The sequence below is a fragment of the Octopus sinensis genome, linkage group LG6 (assembly GCF_006345805.1).
Source record: "Octopus sinensis linkage group LG6, ASM634580v1, whole genome shotgun sequence".
NCBI classification, from domain to species: Eukaryota; Metazoa; Mollusca; class Cephalopoda; order Octopoda; family Octopodidae; genus Octopus; species Octopus sinensis.
In genome coordinates, this window is record NC_043002.1 from 84,436,617 (window position 1) to 84,451,389 (window position 14,773).

General features: G+C 38.7%; 1 protein-coding gene and 1 long non-coding RNA gene across 2 annotated transcripts in view; one reads left to right on the plus strand and one right to left on the minus strand.

Annotated features, from left to right (window-relative positions):
• LOC115213359 (integrator complex subunit 2-like) overlaps positions 1-14,773 on the minus strand; it is a 54,922-nt gene that overhangs the window by 39,184 nt on the left and 965 nt on the right. Inside the window, exons 2-6 of the mRNA XM_029782301.2 lie at positions 8,787-8,925; positions 8,452-8,551; positions 6,483-6,596; positions 3,184-3,314; positions 850-1,044 (exon numbers count right to left, since the gene is read on the minus strand). Of these exons, the coding sequence (XP_029638161.1) occupies positions 850-1,044; positions 3,184-3,314; positions 6,483-6,596; positions 8,452-8,551; positions 8,787-8,925 (679 nt within the window). The remainder of the gene's footprint in view (positions 1-849; positions 1,045-3,183; positions 3,315-6,482; positions 6,597-8,451; positions 8,552-8,786; positions 8,926-14,773) is intronic.
• The window catches only part of LOC118763983, a 29,424-nt gene continuing 27,356 nt past the window's right edge, over positions 12,706-14,773 (plus strand). The window contains exon 1 of the long non-coding RNA XR_004999753.1: positions 12,706-12,761. This is a non-coding gene — a long non-coding RNA (uncharacterized LOC118763983). The remainder of the gene's footprint in view (positions 12,762-14,773) is intronic.

Below are 14,773 nucleotides of genomic sequence, written 5' to 3' on the forward strand. Positions count from 1 at the left end.
TTCATTGAATAATAGATTATTGATCAAAATGTGATAAAACCCACAAACAAACCTAAAAGTACTTAAATTCAGACATAGAGGAACATCATCATCATAATTTAACATCCGTTTTCCATGCTGGCATGAGTTGGACGGTTTGATTGAGGACTGGGAAGCTGGGAGGCTGTACCAGGCTCCAATCTGATCTGGCAAGGTTTCTACAGCTTGATGCCCTTCCTTCCTAATGCCAACCACTCTGAGAGTGTAGTGGGTGCTTTTTACATGCCACCAGCACAGGGGCCAGTCAGGTGGCACTAGCATTGACCACACTCAAATGGTGTTTTTTACATGCCACCAGCACAGGGGCCAGTCAAGTGGCACTAGCATTGACCACACTCGAATGGTGCTTTTTACATGCCACCAGCACAGGGGCCAGTCAGGTGGCACTAGCATTGAGCAAACTCGAATGGTGTTTTTTACATGTCACTGGAAGAGGAATCAGTCAGACGGTACTGGTTGTTTTCTGGGATTGTCACAAGGCTTCACATTTAGTGGAGAAGGCTACAATTGATTGCACCAACTTAGTACTTGGCTGGTACTTTAGTTAATCAATCCCATAAGGATGAAAGGGAAAGTTGGTTGCAGCAAGATTTGAGCTAAGAATGTAGAAGGCTGTAATAAAACACCTGATGTCAGTCAACAGTGAAATATTTAGAGCTTAGTGTTCTACTTTATACAATAACTTATTGTTCTTTCTTGACCTAAATGTATAAAGCACACTAAATTGAAAACGTGTGGAAATAGGTATAATGTTTAGAAAATATGTTTAACTTCAAGCAGACTTTCAGATTTTATATAAATTGTACTGACCTTTTGACCGCTTTTAATATATTGTGAGAACCAAGTGCGAACATTTTGATCTGGGCCAAGCAGTAAACCAGTGATGAAAGGAAGCAAGTCATTGTTTCCAATATCAGAAGCTGTGCCATTCTTGTGATGGTTTTTACCACGGATCATTGAAAGAGACAGTGAAATTGTTAAACCAGGCATGGCACAATGTTGAACCTAAATGCAAAAACAAGAATAGATATTTAAATTCAGAGTTGTCATTTTAATTTGTTTCATCTGAAAAGAAATAAGCAATTTAAACATTAGTTTGCAGACTCATCACAGCTTCATTAATTAAGAATGACTATAATTTAGACACTTTTTTTTTCAATCCATATATATATATAATATAACAATAAAACTAATCTTTTAGAAAATCTATGTAGCTAATATTAAATATCTCATCATAAGGTCGGAAGCTAGCAGAATCATTAGCATGCCAGGCAAAATTTTGTCTGTCATTACATTCTGAGTTCAAATTCTTCCGAGGCTGAGTTTATCTTTCATTCTTTTGGGGTCAATGAAATAAGTACCAGTTATGCACTAGGGTTCATGTAATTGACTAGCTCCCTCCTCCAAAACTTCAGGCCTTGTACCTATAACATAAAGGATTATATATCTCATTATCATCATTTTATTGTCCACTTTTCTATGCTTGTTTGAGTCAGACAAAAGCAGATTTTTTTTGCCAACATTCATTTGCTTCCTAGCAAGTTACCTTGCTAGGAAGCAAATGAATGTTGACAAAAAAAATCTGCTTCCCCATGGAAGGCTGTAAATGAATGACATCACTTGATGTCATTTACTATCAACAGCTGATGTCAAGACAAGAGCAATTCCAAACACACACTCATATTTACACACACACATATATATATATATATATATGTATATATATATATATATATATATATATACAAAATTTAAAGGACTGTCCTTTAAATTTTGTATGTAAAAAAATATTTTAATCTTCGGATTTTTTTAATATGCTAGGCCACTGGTTTTAATTGATTAATATCAATTTCTACCCTTATTCAATTTTAAATCATATATATGTATGTATATATACCTATACATATATATATATACACACACAAACAATGGGCTTCTTTCAGTTTCCATCAACAAAATCCTCTCACAAGGCTTTGGTCAGTCGGAGACTACATTAGTAGAAGATACTTGTCCAAAATAAAATGCACTGAGACTGAACCCAAGACCACATGGTTAGGAAGAAAGCTTTGTAACCACACAAGCCATACCTGCAACTCTGTCTGTGTGTGTGTGTGTGTGTGTGTGTGTGTTCATATTTCACATATATTCTACACATGTTGCAAAGGTGCAGGGCTTAGTGGTTTGGGTATTGCGTTCACAGTTGTCAGGATGTGAGTTCAATACCCAGCAGCACATTGTGTCCTTGAGCAAGACCTTTATTTCTCATTGCTCCAGTCAACACAGCTGGCAAAACAAGAAGTACCAGTGTTTTTCAAAAGGGCCAGTCTTGTCACAATCTGTGTCACACTAAACTACCCTGAGAACAATGTTAAAAGTACACTTGTTTGCGGAGTGCTCAGTCACTTGCGCATTCATTTCATGAGCAGGCTGATCCATTGATCGGATCAACGGGAAATCTCATTGTCATAATCAACAGGGTGCCAGTTATACACATGTTGTAAGTTCTTTGTCATCACTAGATACTGACAGGTTCATCATCAACGTTTAACGTCCGCTTTCCATGCTAGCATGGGTTGGACGATTTTGACTGAGGGCTGGCGAGCCAGATGGCTGCACCAGGTTCCAATCTTGATCTGGCCAGAGTTTCTACAGCTGGATGCCCTTCCTAACGCCAACCACTCCAAGAGTGTAGTGGGTACTTTTTACGTGCCACCGGCATGGGGGCCAGTCAAGCGGTACTGGCAATGACCTCGCTCGAATCTTTTTACACGTGCCACCAGCACAGGTGCCAGTGATGCGACGTTGGTAACGATCATGCTCGAATGGTGCCCTTGTACGTGCCATGGGTACGGAAGCCAGTTGGCTGCTCTGGCAATGATCATGCTTGGATGGTGCACTTGGCACCCAACTAGCACAGGCATGAGTGCCAGTAAGGCGACGCTGGTAACGATCATACTTGAATAGCTGCTCTGTCAACGATCACACTCGTATGGTGCTCTTTGCACCCTGCTAGCACAGATGCCAGTCATCGAATTGATTTTGATTTCACTTGCCTCAACAGGTCTTCGCAAGCAGAGTTCATTGTTATATAATCAGGGGAAATAAAGAACAGGGAAGAATAAACACCAAACTACTGATACTTACACATAGTGACCGCACAGTTAACGTTTCAGATGGATTCATAGCACATAATATCTGCAGCGTTGTCATTCGCCTTTGGCCAGCAATTGAATCTTCATCGACTTTATCACCATGGGATACCAGATGTTTACATACTGAAAAGGAGACGTATAGTACATATATGAATGCTGATGTGTGTCTGTGGCAGATTTTGTGGATTAAAAAAACATCCACTTAACAAGAAAATCCTGCTTATTTCTGTTAATGTTTCCATTTTTTTGCATCCATTTTTTCATGCTAGCAAACAGGGTAGTTTTCTGAAAATTTTAACATTTGTATATATATATATATATATTACTGGAATAGTTGTTTTTACAGATGGATGCCCTTCTTTTCACTGAGTATTCAGTCATAAATATAGAAATAAAATTTTGTCAGTCCATCATACTTAGGCCAGAAGATGTTCCAGATCTCTTCAGTTTCACTCACAGATTTTTTAATTATTTTTATTTTAACTAAACAGATCATGGACAGATCACAATATTTGTAGTAAATTTGAATTTATTATCATTTGGTTGATAGTCCTGTACCTTAAATTCAGAACCAATACATTTCTAAAATATATTTTACAGATAAATTATATATATATATATATATATATATACAGTAATGCCTGGATTTACGAATTAATTTGTTCCTAGCGACCGCTCATAAAGTGAAAACTTGTAAGGCAGAGGAATAATTTCCCATAGTAGTAATGTTATAAATCATAATTTGTTCCCAGAAAAATCTTTTACCTATGAATTTTATAATACTCATAAATAAATGGCAATAAAACAACAGTAGAATGCAAAAGATATGCTATGTAAAAGTAAAAAGAATGTCAGGACCATTTCATCATCATCATCATCATCATCATCATTTAACGTCCGCTTTCCATGCTAGCATGGGTTGGACGGTTCAACTGGGGTCTGGGGAGCCCGAAAGCTGCACCAGTCCAGTCAGATCTGGCAGTGTTTCTACAGCTGGATGCCCTTCCTAACGCCAACCACTCCGAGAGTGTAGTGGGTGATTTTATGTGCCACCGACACAGGTGCCAGACGAGGCTGGCAAACGGCCACGCTCGGATGGTGTTTTTTATGTGCCACCGACACAGGTGCCAGACGAGGCTGGCAGACGGCCACGCTCGGATGGTGTTTTTATGTGCCACCGACACAGGTGCCAGATGAGGCTGGCAAACGGCCACGATCGGATGGTGCTTGTTACGTGCCCACAGCACGGAGGCCAGTCGATGCGGTACTGGCTACGGCCACGTTCGGATGGTTTTCTCTTGTGTGCCACCGGCACTGGTACCACAAAGATACAAATTCCATTGATGTTCATCTATTTTGATTTGTTTTGATTTGATTTTCACTTGCCTCACAAGTGTCACAAGAAGGAAGGTATGCACAGGTGGACTGACTACGTCCCAGGTAGGGGCCATGGGTTATGGCCTGACTAGTCTTGCCGGGTCTTCGGATGGTGTTTTTATGTGCCACCGACACAGGTGCTAGATGAGGCTGGCGAACGGCCACGATCGGATGGTGTTTGTCATGTGCCCACCGCACTGACTACAGCACTGATGGATTTCTTGTGTGCCACAGGCACTGGTACCACAGGCACTGGTACCACAGGCACTGGTACCACAAGATACAAATTCCATTGATGTTCATCTATTTTGTCTATTTTGATTTGATTTGATTTGATTTTGATTTTCACTTGCCTCAACCGGTCTTCACAAGTGTCACAAGAAGGAAGGTATGCACAGGTGGACTGACTAGTCTTGCCGGGTCTTCGGAAGGTGTTTTTATGTGCCACCGACACAGGTGCCAGATGAGGCTGGCGAACGGCCATGATCGGATGGTGTTTGTTACGTGCCCACAGCACGGAGGCCGGTCGATGCGGAACTGGCTACGGCCACGTTCGGATGGTTCTCATGTGTGCCACCGGCACTGGTACCACAAAGTGTGTGTCACCGGCACTGGTACCACAAAGATACAGATTCCATTGATGTTCATCTATTTTGATTTGTTTTGATTTTGATTTTGATTTTGATTTTCACTTGCCTCAACAGGTCTTCACAAGTGTCACAAGAAGGAAGGTATGCACAGGTGGACTGACTACGTCCCAGGTAGGGGCCATGGGTTATGGCCTGACTAGTCTTGCCGGGTCTTCGGATGGTGTTTTTATGTGCCACCGACACAGGTGCTAGATGAGGCTGGCGAACGGCCACGATCGGATGGTGTTTGTCATGTGCCCACAGCACGGAGGCCAGTCGATGCGGTACTGGCTACGGCCACTTTCGGATGGTTTTCTCTTGTGTGCCACCGGCACTGGTACCACAAGGATACAAATTCCATTGATGTTCATCTATTTTGATTTGTTTTGATTTGATTTTGATTTTGATTTTGATTTTCACTTGCCTCAACAGGCCTTCACAAGTATCACAAGGAGGAAGGTATGCACAGGTGGACTGACTACGTCCCAGGTAGGGGCCATGGTTTATGGCCTGACTAGTCTTGCCGGGTCTTCGGATGGTGTTTTTATGTGCCACCGACACAGGTGCTAGATGAGGCTGGCGAACGGCCATGACCGGATGGTGTTTGTTATGTGCCCACAGCACGATGGCCTGTGATGCGGTACTGACTACGGCCATGTTCGGATGGATTCTTGTGTGCCACCGGCACTGGTACCACAAGCGGTACTGACTACTTTTTATGTGCCACCGACACAGGTGCTAGATGAGGCTGGCGAACGGCCACGACCGGATGGTGTTTGTTATGTGCCCACAGCACGATGGCCAGTGATGCGGTACTGACTACGGCCATAATTAAAAAAATATTATTATTATAATCATTTTCTGAATCACTTTCACTCACATTAGATTTGCTCACACCATCACTTGTAGATACAATAGCTGACTCACAAGCACTCATAGATGGACTTATACATTTCTTTTTAAAAGACAAATCTAGAGTTGTTTGCTTAGACGCTTTTATTTTCGCTATCTATGAATTTCGTGGTAATATGCAGAAGCATTTGTTATGGTAGTAGAAACTTTTGCACTTCATTCAAAATTTGAATCTTCTGCTTGAAAAGTAAAATTTGTAAACCTAGGGTCTTGTAAAGCGGTTCCTCATAAAATGAGGTATTACTGTATATATGCAATTAAAATCAGTGACAATATTAATTTTTTTTTCCTTTCAAATTAAATAAAACAAAAGCAGCTGGTGCACAAAATTAAGTGTTTTGTTAAGAGATATAACCAATGAAAAGTGACAAACCTTCATGGAAGCAATCAGGAGAATTTGCTACAAGTCTGCAAAGAAGCCACGAACCATTTTTGACACTCAAGAGAGCATTAGATAAGGAAACGATAGGTAGAAGAGATGGAAGTTCTGGAATAGAAAAATAATTGAAGTAGAATGAATCAGAGAAGTGTGTCATTTAAGTAGGTAAACAGAATAGTTAGTCTATTTGTTTCATGTAAGGATTGCCTATTCTTCTATTCCTCAAAATAGAGACTGAAAGGATTTCCAATGGGTGATTAACACAGAATGTATTTGTTATCAAAGAGATCTGAAATGACATGACATTTTTGTTAGTTAAGTTAAGTTAATTTTTTGGCTCAAAAAGCAAAAAGCAAGGCCATGTAGGGGGGACATGGAGTTATGTACAGGGAGGGTGTTCATGCAAAGAGTTCAGGCCATTTCTGGTCAAGAGCGACTTCGAACCGAGCAGTCATCGGCATCTTCACTATCTCGTCCGGCAGCTTATTCTACAGATCCGCAACCCGGACAGAGAAAGCCCCTCTCCTTCAATTGAGATGGAATCGTCGCAGATAGAGCTTTTTGGAGTGACCCTGCAGCCGACGCTCTGGAGCAGGAGTGAAGAACAGCTCTTTCGAGAGGTTACACTTTCCGCTTATGATGTAGTGAGCGAGAATGAGATCACCACGGCGTTGTCGTTTTTCTAGAGAATAAAGGTTGAGTGTCTTCAGCCTTTCTTCATAAGACAAATGCTTGAGACTAAGAACCATGCAGGTAGCCAGCTTCTGGACTTTCAAGATGATGTATGTCTTTGAGGAGATAAGGAGAAGAGGCTTGAATCCCGTACTCCAATATGGGTCTCACCAGCATAACATAGAGCGGTAGGAATATGGCTGCTGTGAGCATTCCGAATGACCATCGAATCAAAAACAGAACTCCGCGTGCTTTGTTGGCAGCATGGACGCACTGGGCCGAAGGCGAAAAGGAAGAATCCACCAAGATACCCAGGTCTTTTACCTGGTCGGTCCTCTCCAGCAGCAGACGACCCGGTAGTCCCAAATCAGTTTTAACCAAGTAATCCTATGTCCATGCCAAATGACTAGGCACAGCACACAGATCTGGGGTTTTTTTCCCAGTTAAAGATCTGCAAAGCTAAGGGCCATACTGCAAACTCCAAAATACAGTTGAAAACTGTATGGACTACAGTATGGATATGTCACGCTCTTCACTGTCCAGTCTATTTCTGTATGCCTGTAGATTCTGATGGTGGCCACAGCAAAAGTGGAAAAGGTGGTCAGAGTGTGATAGTTGCTTAACTCTTATAGAGGTGATACCTGCAGCAAATGAAGGTGATTTGTGGCGTGGCTATTGCATATGTAAGTAGAAAATTTATTTATCCCTCTACAATGAGCTCCAGTATTTTTGCAACTGAAATAGTACTGTGCCCAGAGCTTTATTAGTAAATTACATGATGATGATGATAATGATGATGATGATTATCATCATGATCATCACTGTTGTCATCATTGTTGCTATTGCTATTGCTTTGACCATCATTGCCCCCTCCTCATTATTGTATGTCTATTTTATATGCTGGCATGGGTTAGATGAGTAGTAACATTTACCAAATATCGGTCTTCTTAAAACTAAGGAATAGATCAGATGGAGATTTATCATCCTCCCTTTTTATCCATTTCTATTGTCTACATTCTCACACTCACTACTCTCACTCTCTCTCTCTCCTATTCTGTATTTCATTGTAGACATTAGCTCTATCCCAGTGATAAGAAACAATCTTCAAGACTATTTTTTTTTTAGACCATTCAAGTTATCTCTATTCATCCTTCATATATAATCATGTTTTCTCACTATATATTTAGCAAAATATAAGAAAAACATACAGATGATGACAGTACATTACACCAATCTGTTGAAATAAATAGTTTTGTACAGGATAGTTTTGCTTGAAGAATTTAGAAATTACCTGCTTGAGCAATACAGAGGACATCAGAAATATCTTCAAGGTATATTTCACATTCAAATAATTCTGAGCTTTTTACATAGAAATCTTTACTTTCTTTGATCTGCAATAAAATTTAGCAATAAATAATTGGCTCATCATTAAAAAGATTATTAACAGGTAGTACTGCAATAGAGGGAAAATAATAACTTGGAATGGTAATAATGAAGAACAGAAAAAAACATTATGATCAGGTACTGAACAACAGAGGGAAAAACAAGAATCCTTTCTTGCAATTAATCAGATTATTAAGACAATAATTACATAGGAAAATGATGCACTTATTAATTTTTTTTTACCTGGCCAATTATGAAGAATATCTCGCTCAGCACCAAACGGATTCTATGTGCACAGTCACTTCTTTCAAATTCCAGAGACAGGCCTTGTTCTAACTGAGAGATCAAAGCACTTTCTGACTGGTTAGATCCAATCTTTTCCCTAAACAAAAAGGAAAAAAAAAATGTTTTAAGAATAAACTAAGAACTTCTGCATTCAGTTTAATAGTTGATAAGTATTAGTAAACAAGAAGAGATTAAAAAGCACAGATCTTCACAGAATTCTGCCTGAAGCACCCCATATAAACCCCTCATTACTTTAATTTTGAGAAAATGTTTGTGCATATGTTCTACACATACAATTATGTAAAAAGAAAGTTTTTTCGAAAATTTTTTGAATTTTTTTAAAAATCAGAATTTGAAATATGGACAGTATAAATTTTTTGCTTAAATTCCAGCAACAGACCATTAAATGCATTTATGGGGAGAAAGATATTGAAAAACATCAATACATCAGCGTGACAAAGAAATGAAGTGGGGTATGAAATGTGCTAAAAATAACAGCCAAATAACACTTAAATCACGCACTTAATTTTTCTTTTTGGTTTTTGCGTAATTGTATGAATTCCCATGTGTAGAACACAAATTTACAAAAATTTTCTGAAAATTCCAAAAAATAAAAAAAGTCTAGGGGTTTTATGCGGTGCTTAAACCAGAATTCAACCCAAATTTCTTCTTTTTTGGATTGTTACAGGGACATAAACACCCTAATTCTGGTTGCTGAGTGATGATGGGGTCAAATGAGCTTTCTATAGTTTCATTCTGCTATATTCACTTACAAGTTATTGGTCAGCTCAACGTGTTGCACAGTGGGACCTAAAATATCATGGTTGTGAAACAAACTTCATTACCACATAACCATGACTGTGTATCTCTTTTACTCTTTTACTTGTTTCAGTCATTTGACTGCGGCCATGCTGGAGCACCGCCTTTAGTCAAGGAAATCGCCCCCAGGACTTATTCTTTGTAAACCTAGTACTTATTCTATCGGTGTCTTTTGCCGAACCGCTAAGTTATGGGGACGTAAACACACCAGCATCAGTTGTCAGACGATGAGGGGGGGGCAAACACAGACACACAAACACACACACATATATATACATATATACGACAGGCTTCTTTCAGTTTCCGTCTACCAAATCCACTCACAAGGCTTTGGTCGGCCCGAGGCTATAGTAGAAGACACTTGCCCAAGGTGCCACACAGTGGGACTGAACCTGGAACCATGTGATTGGTAAGCAAGCTACTTATCACACAGCCACTCCTGTGCCTATATGTATGTATTTTTTTTTTTTGCATTTTTGGGGGCATAATTTATCTGGGATTGGTTTGAGGAAGATTTGGTTGCTGGGTTAAGTGACCACACCGAGGCTTTCTCATTGGTACAAGTGGTAAAGTGTTGCCCTAAATGCTTTGTAGTATTGAGATTCTTTCCTAAATATTCCAATTTTAAATAACGGCAAAAAGCAACTCCAAATTTGAAATTGGAGGTATTAATAAAATAGGTAGCTGTGATATACTAGGGTTGATTTGAGTGATTATGCAATAGTTAGCTATCTGTTTAGCCAAAAGAAAGCAACAAATAAAAAAAAAACAATTTATGATGATGACAATTTAATATGCTTAATTATGATACATTAGTGGAAATCATTAAATATTCCAAATAAAGCTAACATTAATGAGTTTGATTATCGAAGAAAAAAAAACAAGAAAGAGTGAGACTTTCAGGAGAAAGGAAATGAAAGATTGCAATCTCTTCAACTGGGGACTGAAACACTGACTCCTCATTATAATAACCAGGAGGGAAAGAAAAGTCAGTAAAAAATATATTCTGGGTTTAGTAGGAGTTTTAGTAAATAACAGCAATGTTAGGTACCAGCCAATTCCTTACATTTGATAAACACACAGCAATAATAACAATAATCATACTCTTTTACTCTTTTACTTGTTTCAGTCATTTGACTGCGGCCATGCTGGAGCACCGCCTTTAATCGGGCCACTTGACCCCGGGACTTATTCTTTTGTAAGCCCAGTACTTATTCTAACGGTCTCTTTTGCCGAACCGCTAAGTAACGGGGACATAAACACACCAGTATCGGTTGTCAAGCAATGCTAGGGGGACAAACACAGACACACAAACACGCATATATATATATATATATATATATATATATATATATATATATATATATATACATATATACGACGGGCTTCTTTCAGTTTCCATCTACCAAATCCACTCACAAGGCTTTGGTCGGCCCGAGGCTATAGTAGAAGACACTTGCCCAAGGTGCCATGCAGTGGGACTGAACATAGCAGTAATTTTCTATATAATACATAATCTCTGTCTCAGTTGTTATTGTTGCTTAGCTACAGCTATTAGCACTGATTGAACTGAACTGTTATAAAAGGTTTCCTAGTCATGACCATCTCATTTTATTTCCAGACAGTATATTTAGGATGTCAGAATCCAATGTGTTTTTGTTTAAGATGGCACAATATGATTTAAACCTTTAGCACTCAGATTTCATTGTCAAACGTATTGCTTATTTATTTACATGGTTTTTAATTAATGTTACATTATCATGTAGCTTCAAGATTTCAAAGATGTGATAGTACATTTTTAGAATGACATAGTAGGATAGGTGTGACAGGCCAGATTGCACATAAAACAGGTAGAATATTTGGGTCTTATACAGCCAGTTTAAATTCTAAAGGGTTAATCTTTTTTAAAACCAACCTGTCTGAGATTGCACCTAGTTCTATGATACAAAACGTCCTGTTTTGAAGTGCTTTTTGCTTAATAAAAACCTTCCATCATAATTTCATGAAATGAAAAATTCATTCAGTTATATTCTAAACAGTTTAATTGTGAAAAAATTATTTTACTCAACTCAACAAAATTCTCAATTGTTTTCAAACTGAGATATGGCTAAAGAATATATTGTTGCTATTGAAGGTCGAACATACATTTAACTCTTTGCCTGTCCAAAGCATTTTCATAAGTTTGGTGTATATGTCCATGTTTGTTTTCTGACTTTTAGTTAGTCTTTGCTTCATACATTCTGAATAGTAAAAGCCTTCCTTTCATAAGTCCCAAGTTATTCTAGTGCAAGGGTTCTCGACCATTTTTTACCTACGGACCCTTTTGATTACTATTTTATTCAGGTGAACTCCCATAACCTCTCATTGTTTAAAAACTAGTTTTATAAATACTTCTTTCAAAATTCCTATTTCATATTTCACACATTAACTTGTGCAGGTTAAACTATGTAAAATTTTACAGAAAGAAACCTAGCTGTTTCTTGCAATACATATCAATACATACATCTAAACCAAATTTTTTTCAGGGGCTCTTAAAATACTGATGTGGGATCCCTAATTTACTATTTTCTTGCATGGACCTCCAAAAATCTTAAATGAACCCTGGGTGAGAACCACTGTTCATGTGGTAGAAAAAAAAATGGGAATGTGGATTATATATGATGCATAGAAGGCTGGGTAATATGTCTATGTATTACATGTGATACACAGAACAAGCAAAAGATTAAAGGCCTCTCTCCTTAGTAGATGGAGATGGTTGACAATTCTTACTAGTAGTTTTTTCTACAGATTGTGGTAGGGAAAGAAAAAGATTCTAACCATTAAAATGTTTCAACATCAATGGAAATTGTAGCTGTGATACCAGTGCCGGTGGCACATAAGAGAACCATCCGAACGTGGCTGTTGCCAGCGCCGCCCCGACTGGCCGGTGGCACGTAAAAAGCACCATCCGATTGTGGCCATTGCCAGCCTTGTCTGGCCCCCGTGCCGGTGGCACGTAAAAAGCACCATCTGATTGTGGCCGTTTGCCAGCCTCGTCTGGCACCTGTGCAGGTGGCACGTAAAAATCACCCACTACACTCATGGAGTGGTTGGCATTAGGAAGGGCATCCAGCTGTAGAAACACTGCCAGATCAGATTGGGCCTGGTGCAGCCTACTGGCTTCCCAGACCCCAGTTGAACCGTCCAACCCATGCTAGCATGGAAAACGGATGTTAAACAATGATGATGATGATGATGATGATAAATAAAAAAAAAAACTTTATGAGTGGAAGGAATTAATAGATGCCATTGTCTGGAATGTGGCATAAATAAATCTTGATGTCCAGTTTGTCATGTCACAACAGTACAACTAAAATACAATAAATACAGTAAGTTTCATTTTCAGTAAAATGTCTCCTTTTCAAATCCCTGGCAGCAAACTGCCAAACTGAGACAGTCACAACAGGAGCCAACTTACAGAACCATCATACACACCTCAACAATACATTTATCTACGCTGACACTTTTTTTTCACGTAATCCACAACCTAACGTAGTTCTATATCTAAACATTCAATAGCTACCAACAAAAATCAAATAATTCATGTGATTGCTTTCAATTTCAACCAAGAGAAATCTGTGTGGTTATTCAACCTTCTAGAAATAGCAGTCAAATATCATTTCTATTACACCCTAATACTTTGAAAAGGAAGGATACATTGAGTAATGTAATTTATATACACAATGTCTGAAAAGAAAAACTGAAATGCAGACCTCGCCAGCGCTGGTGCGATGCAAAAGACACCCAGTCAACATTGTAAAGTGGTTGGCATTAGGAAGGGCATGCAGCCATAAAAACCATGCCAAAACAGACAGTGGGTTCTGGTGCAGTCCTCTGGCTTACCAGCCTCTGTCAAACCATGCAACCCATGCCAACATGAAAGGTACACGTTAAATGATGATGATGATAAAATACTTTTGATCATAGGTTTACTGGATCAAAATCAACCTGAATCTAAAGAACTTTTGCCAGGGATCACAACACAGCACCTGTGAGAGGTTACAGTATACAGGGAGGAATGAATCTTCCTTTCCAGTAGATATGTGGTGTCAAGAAGAGATTGCACCTTTTGAGGGGTCCTACTAGACAAGTTATCTACCACTGGTTACCACAGATAGTTGACAGGTCCACTCTCAAGGGCAGCAAATCTTAAGGAAGAGGTCAACAGCAGGATCTCCAAAGCTAACACTGCCATAGACAGACTGCAGGAGAGTACCACTAGTATGCTGGATCTGGATCTCAAGCAGCTAATCTGCAGCAAACTCTGTTAGGGAAAGCTTGCTGTAGGAAGAGAAGATAAATCGAAAGATTGCCTAAAAGTATCTCTAAAAGACCAGAGAATTATTGTTTAACCCTAGGTCAAGTCTGGCCAAGCAGATCTATGATGAAAAGCATTGCAGTTATAATCAACCTATCTTTTCTGCCAATATAGGCTTCTCTAGGGCTACATTAATCTAATGTGTCTTTCCTTTTTTTTTTAAGACAGTTCAGTGTGTTTGGAGAGTAATTTATCTGCTATTTCTGACAGGTCAAGTATGCAACGCATAAGAGTGGCTTGCAGGCAAATTTACAACGTTAATTCAAATTAGGATTGCAATGATATTGAATTACAAAAAAAATCAAAACGTTTTGAAGATAAATTACTTTAACCAATGAAACAATCTCTATAAACAAAATGTTTGTTTATACAATGAAGTTAGGATAACAAAATAATTGAAACTAAATAAGTTAAGACGAAAGCTGCTAAACAATATCCAACTAAAAATGGATAGATTGAGCGGAAAGCTAATAAACAATAACAGAATGAATTTACTAGGAAGTTAGTTTTAGGTTTGGCTTAACTCAGGCAAAAATTTCGCTGAGATTTTTTAAAATAGGGACAACAAATTCAAGTCTAATAAAATACTGCCGAAATAGTCAGTGTATATTTAAGGGGTTTTGGACAATGTTTAGTATACATCAACAAGTGTCAACAGACCTGATAGTGTAGTATATAAGACACTTTACACAGGTACAACCCCAGTTGACAGTTTTTTTTTTTTCTTTGGTTTAGGTAAATAGTTATAGATTTAGCGTAGTTTATATAC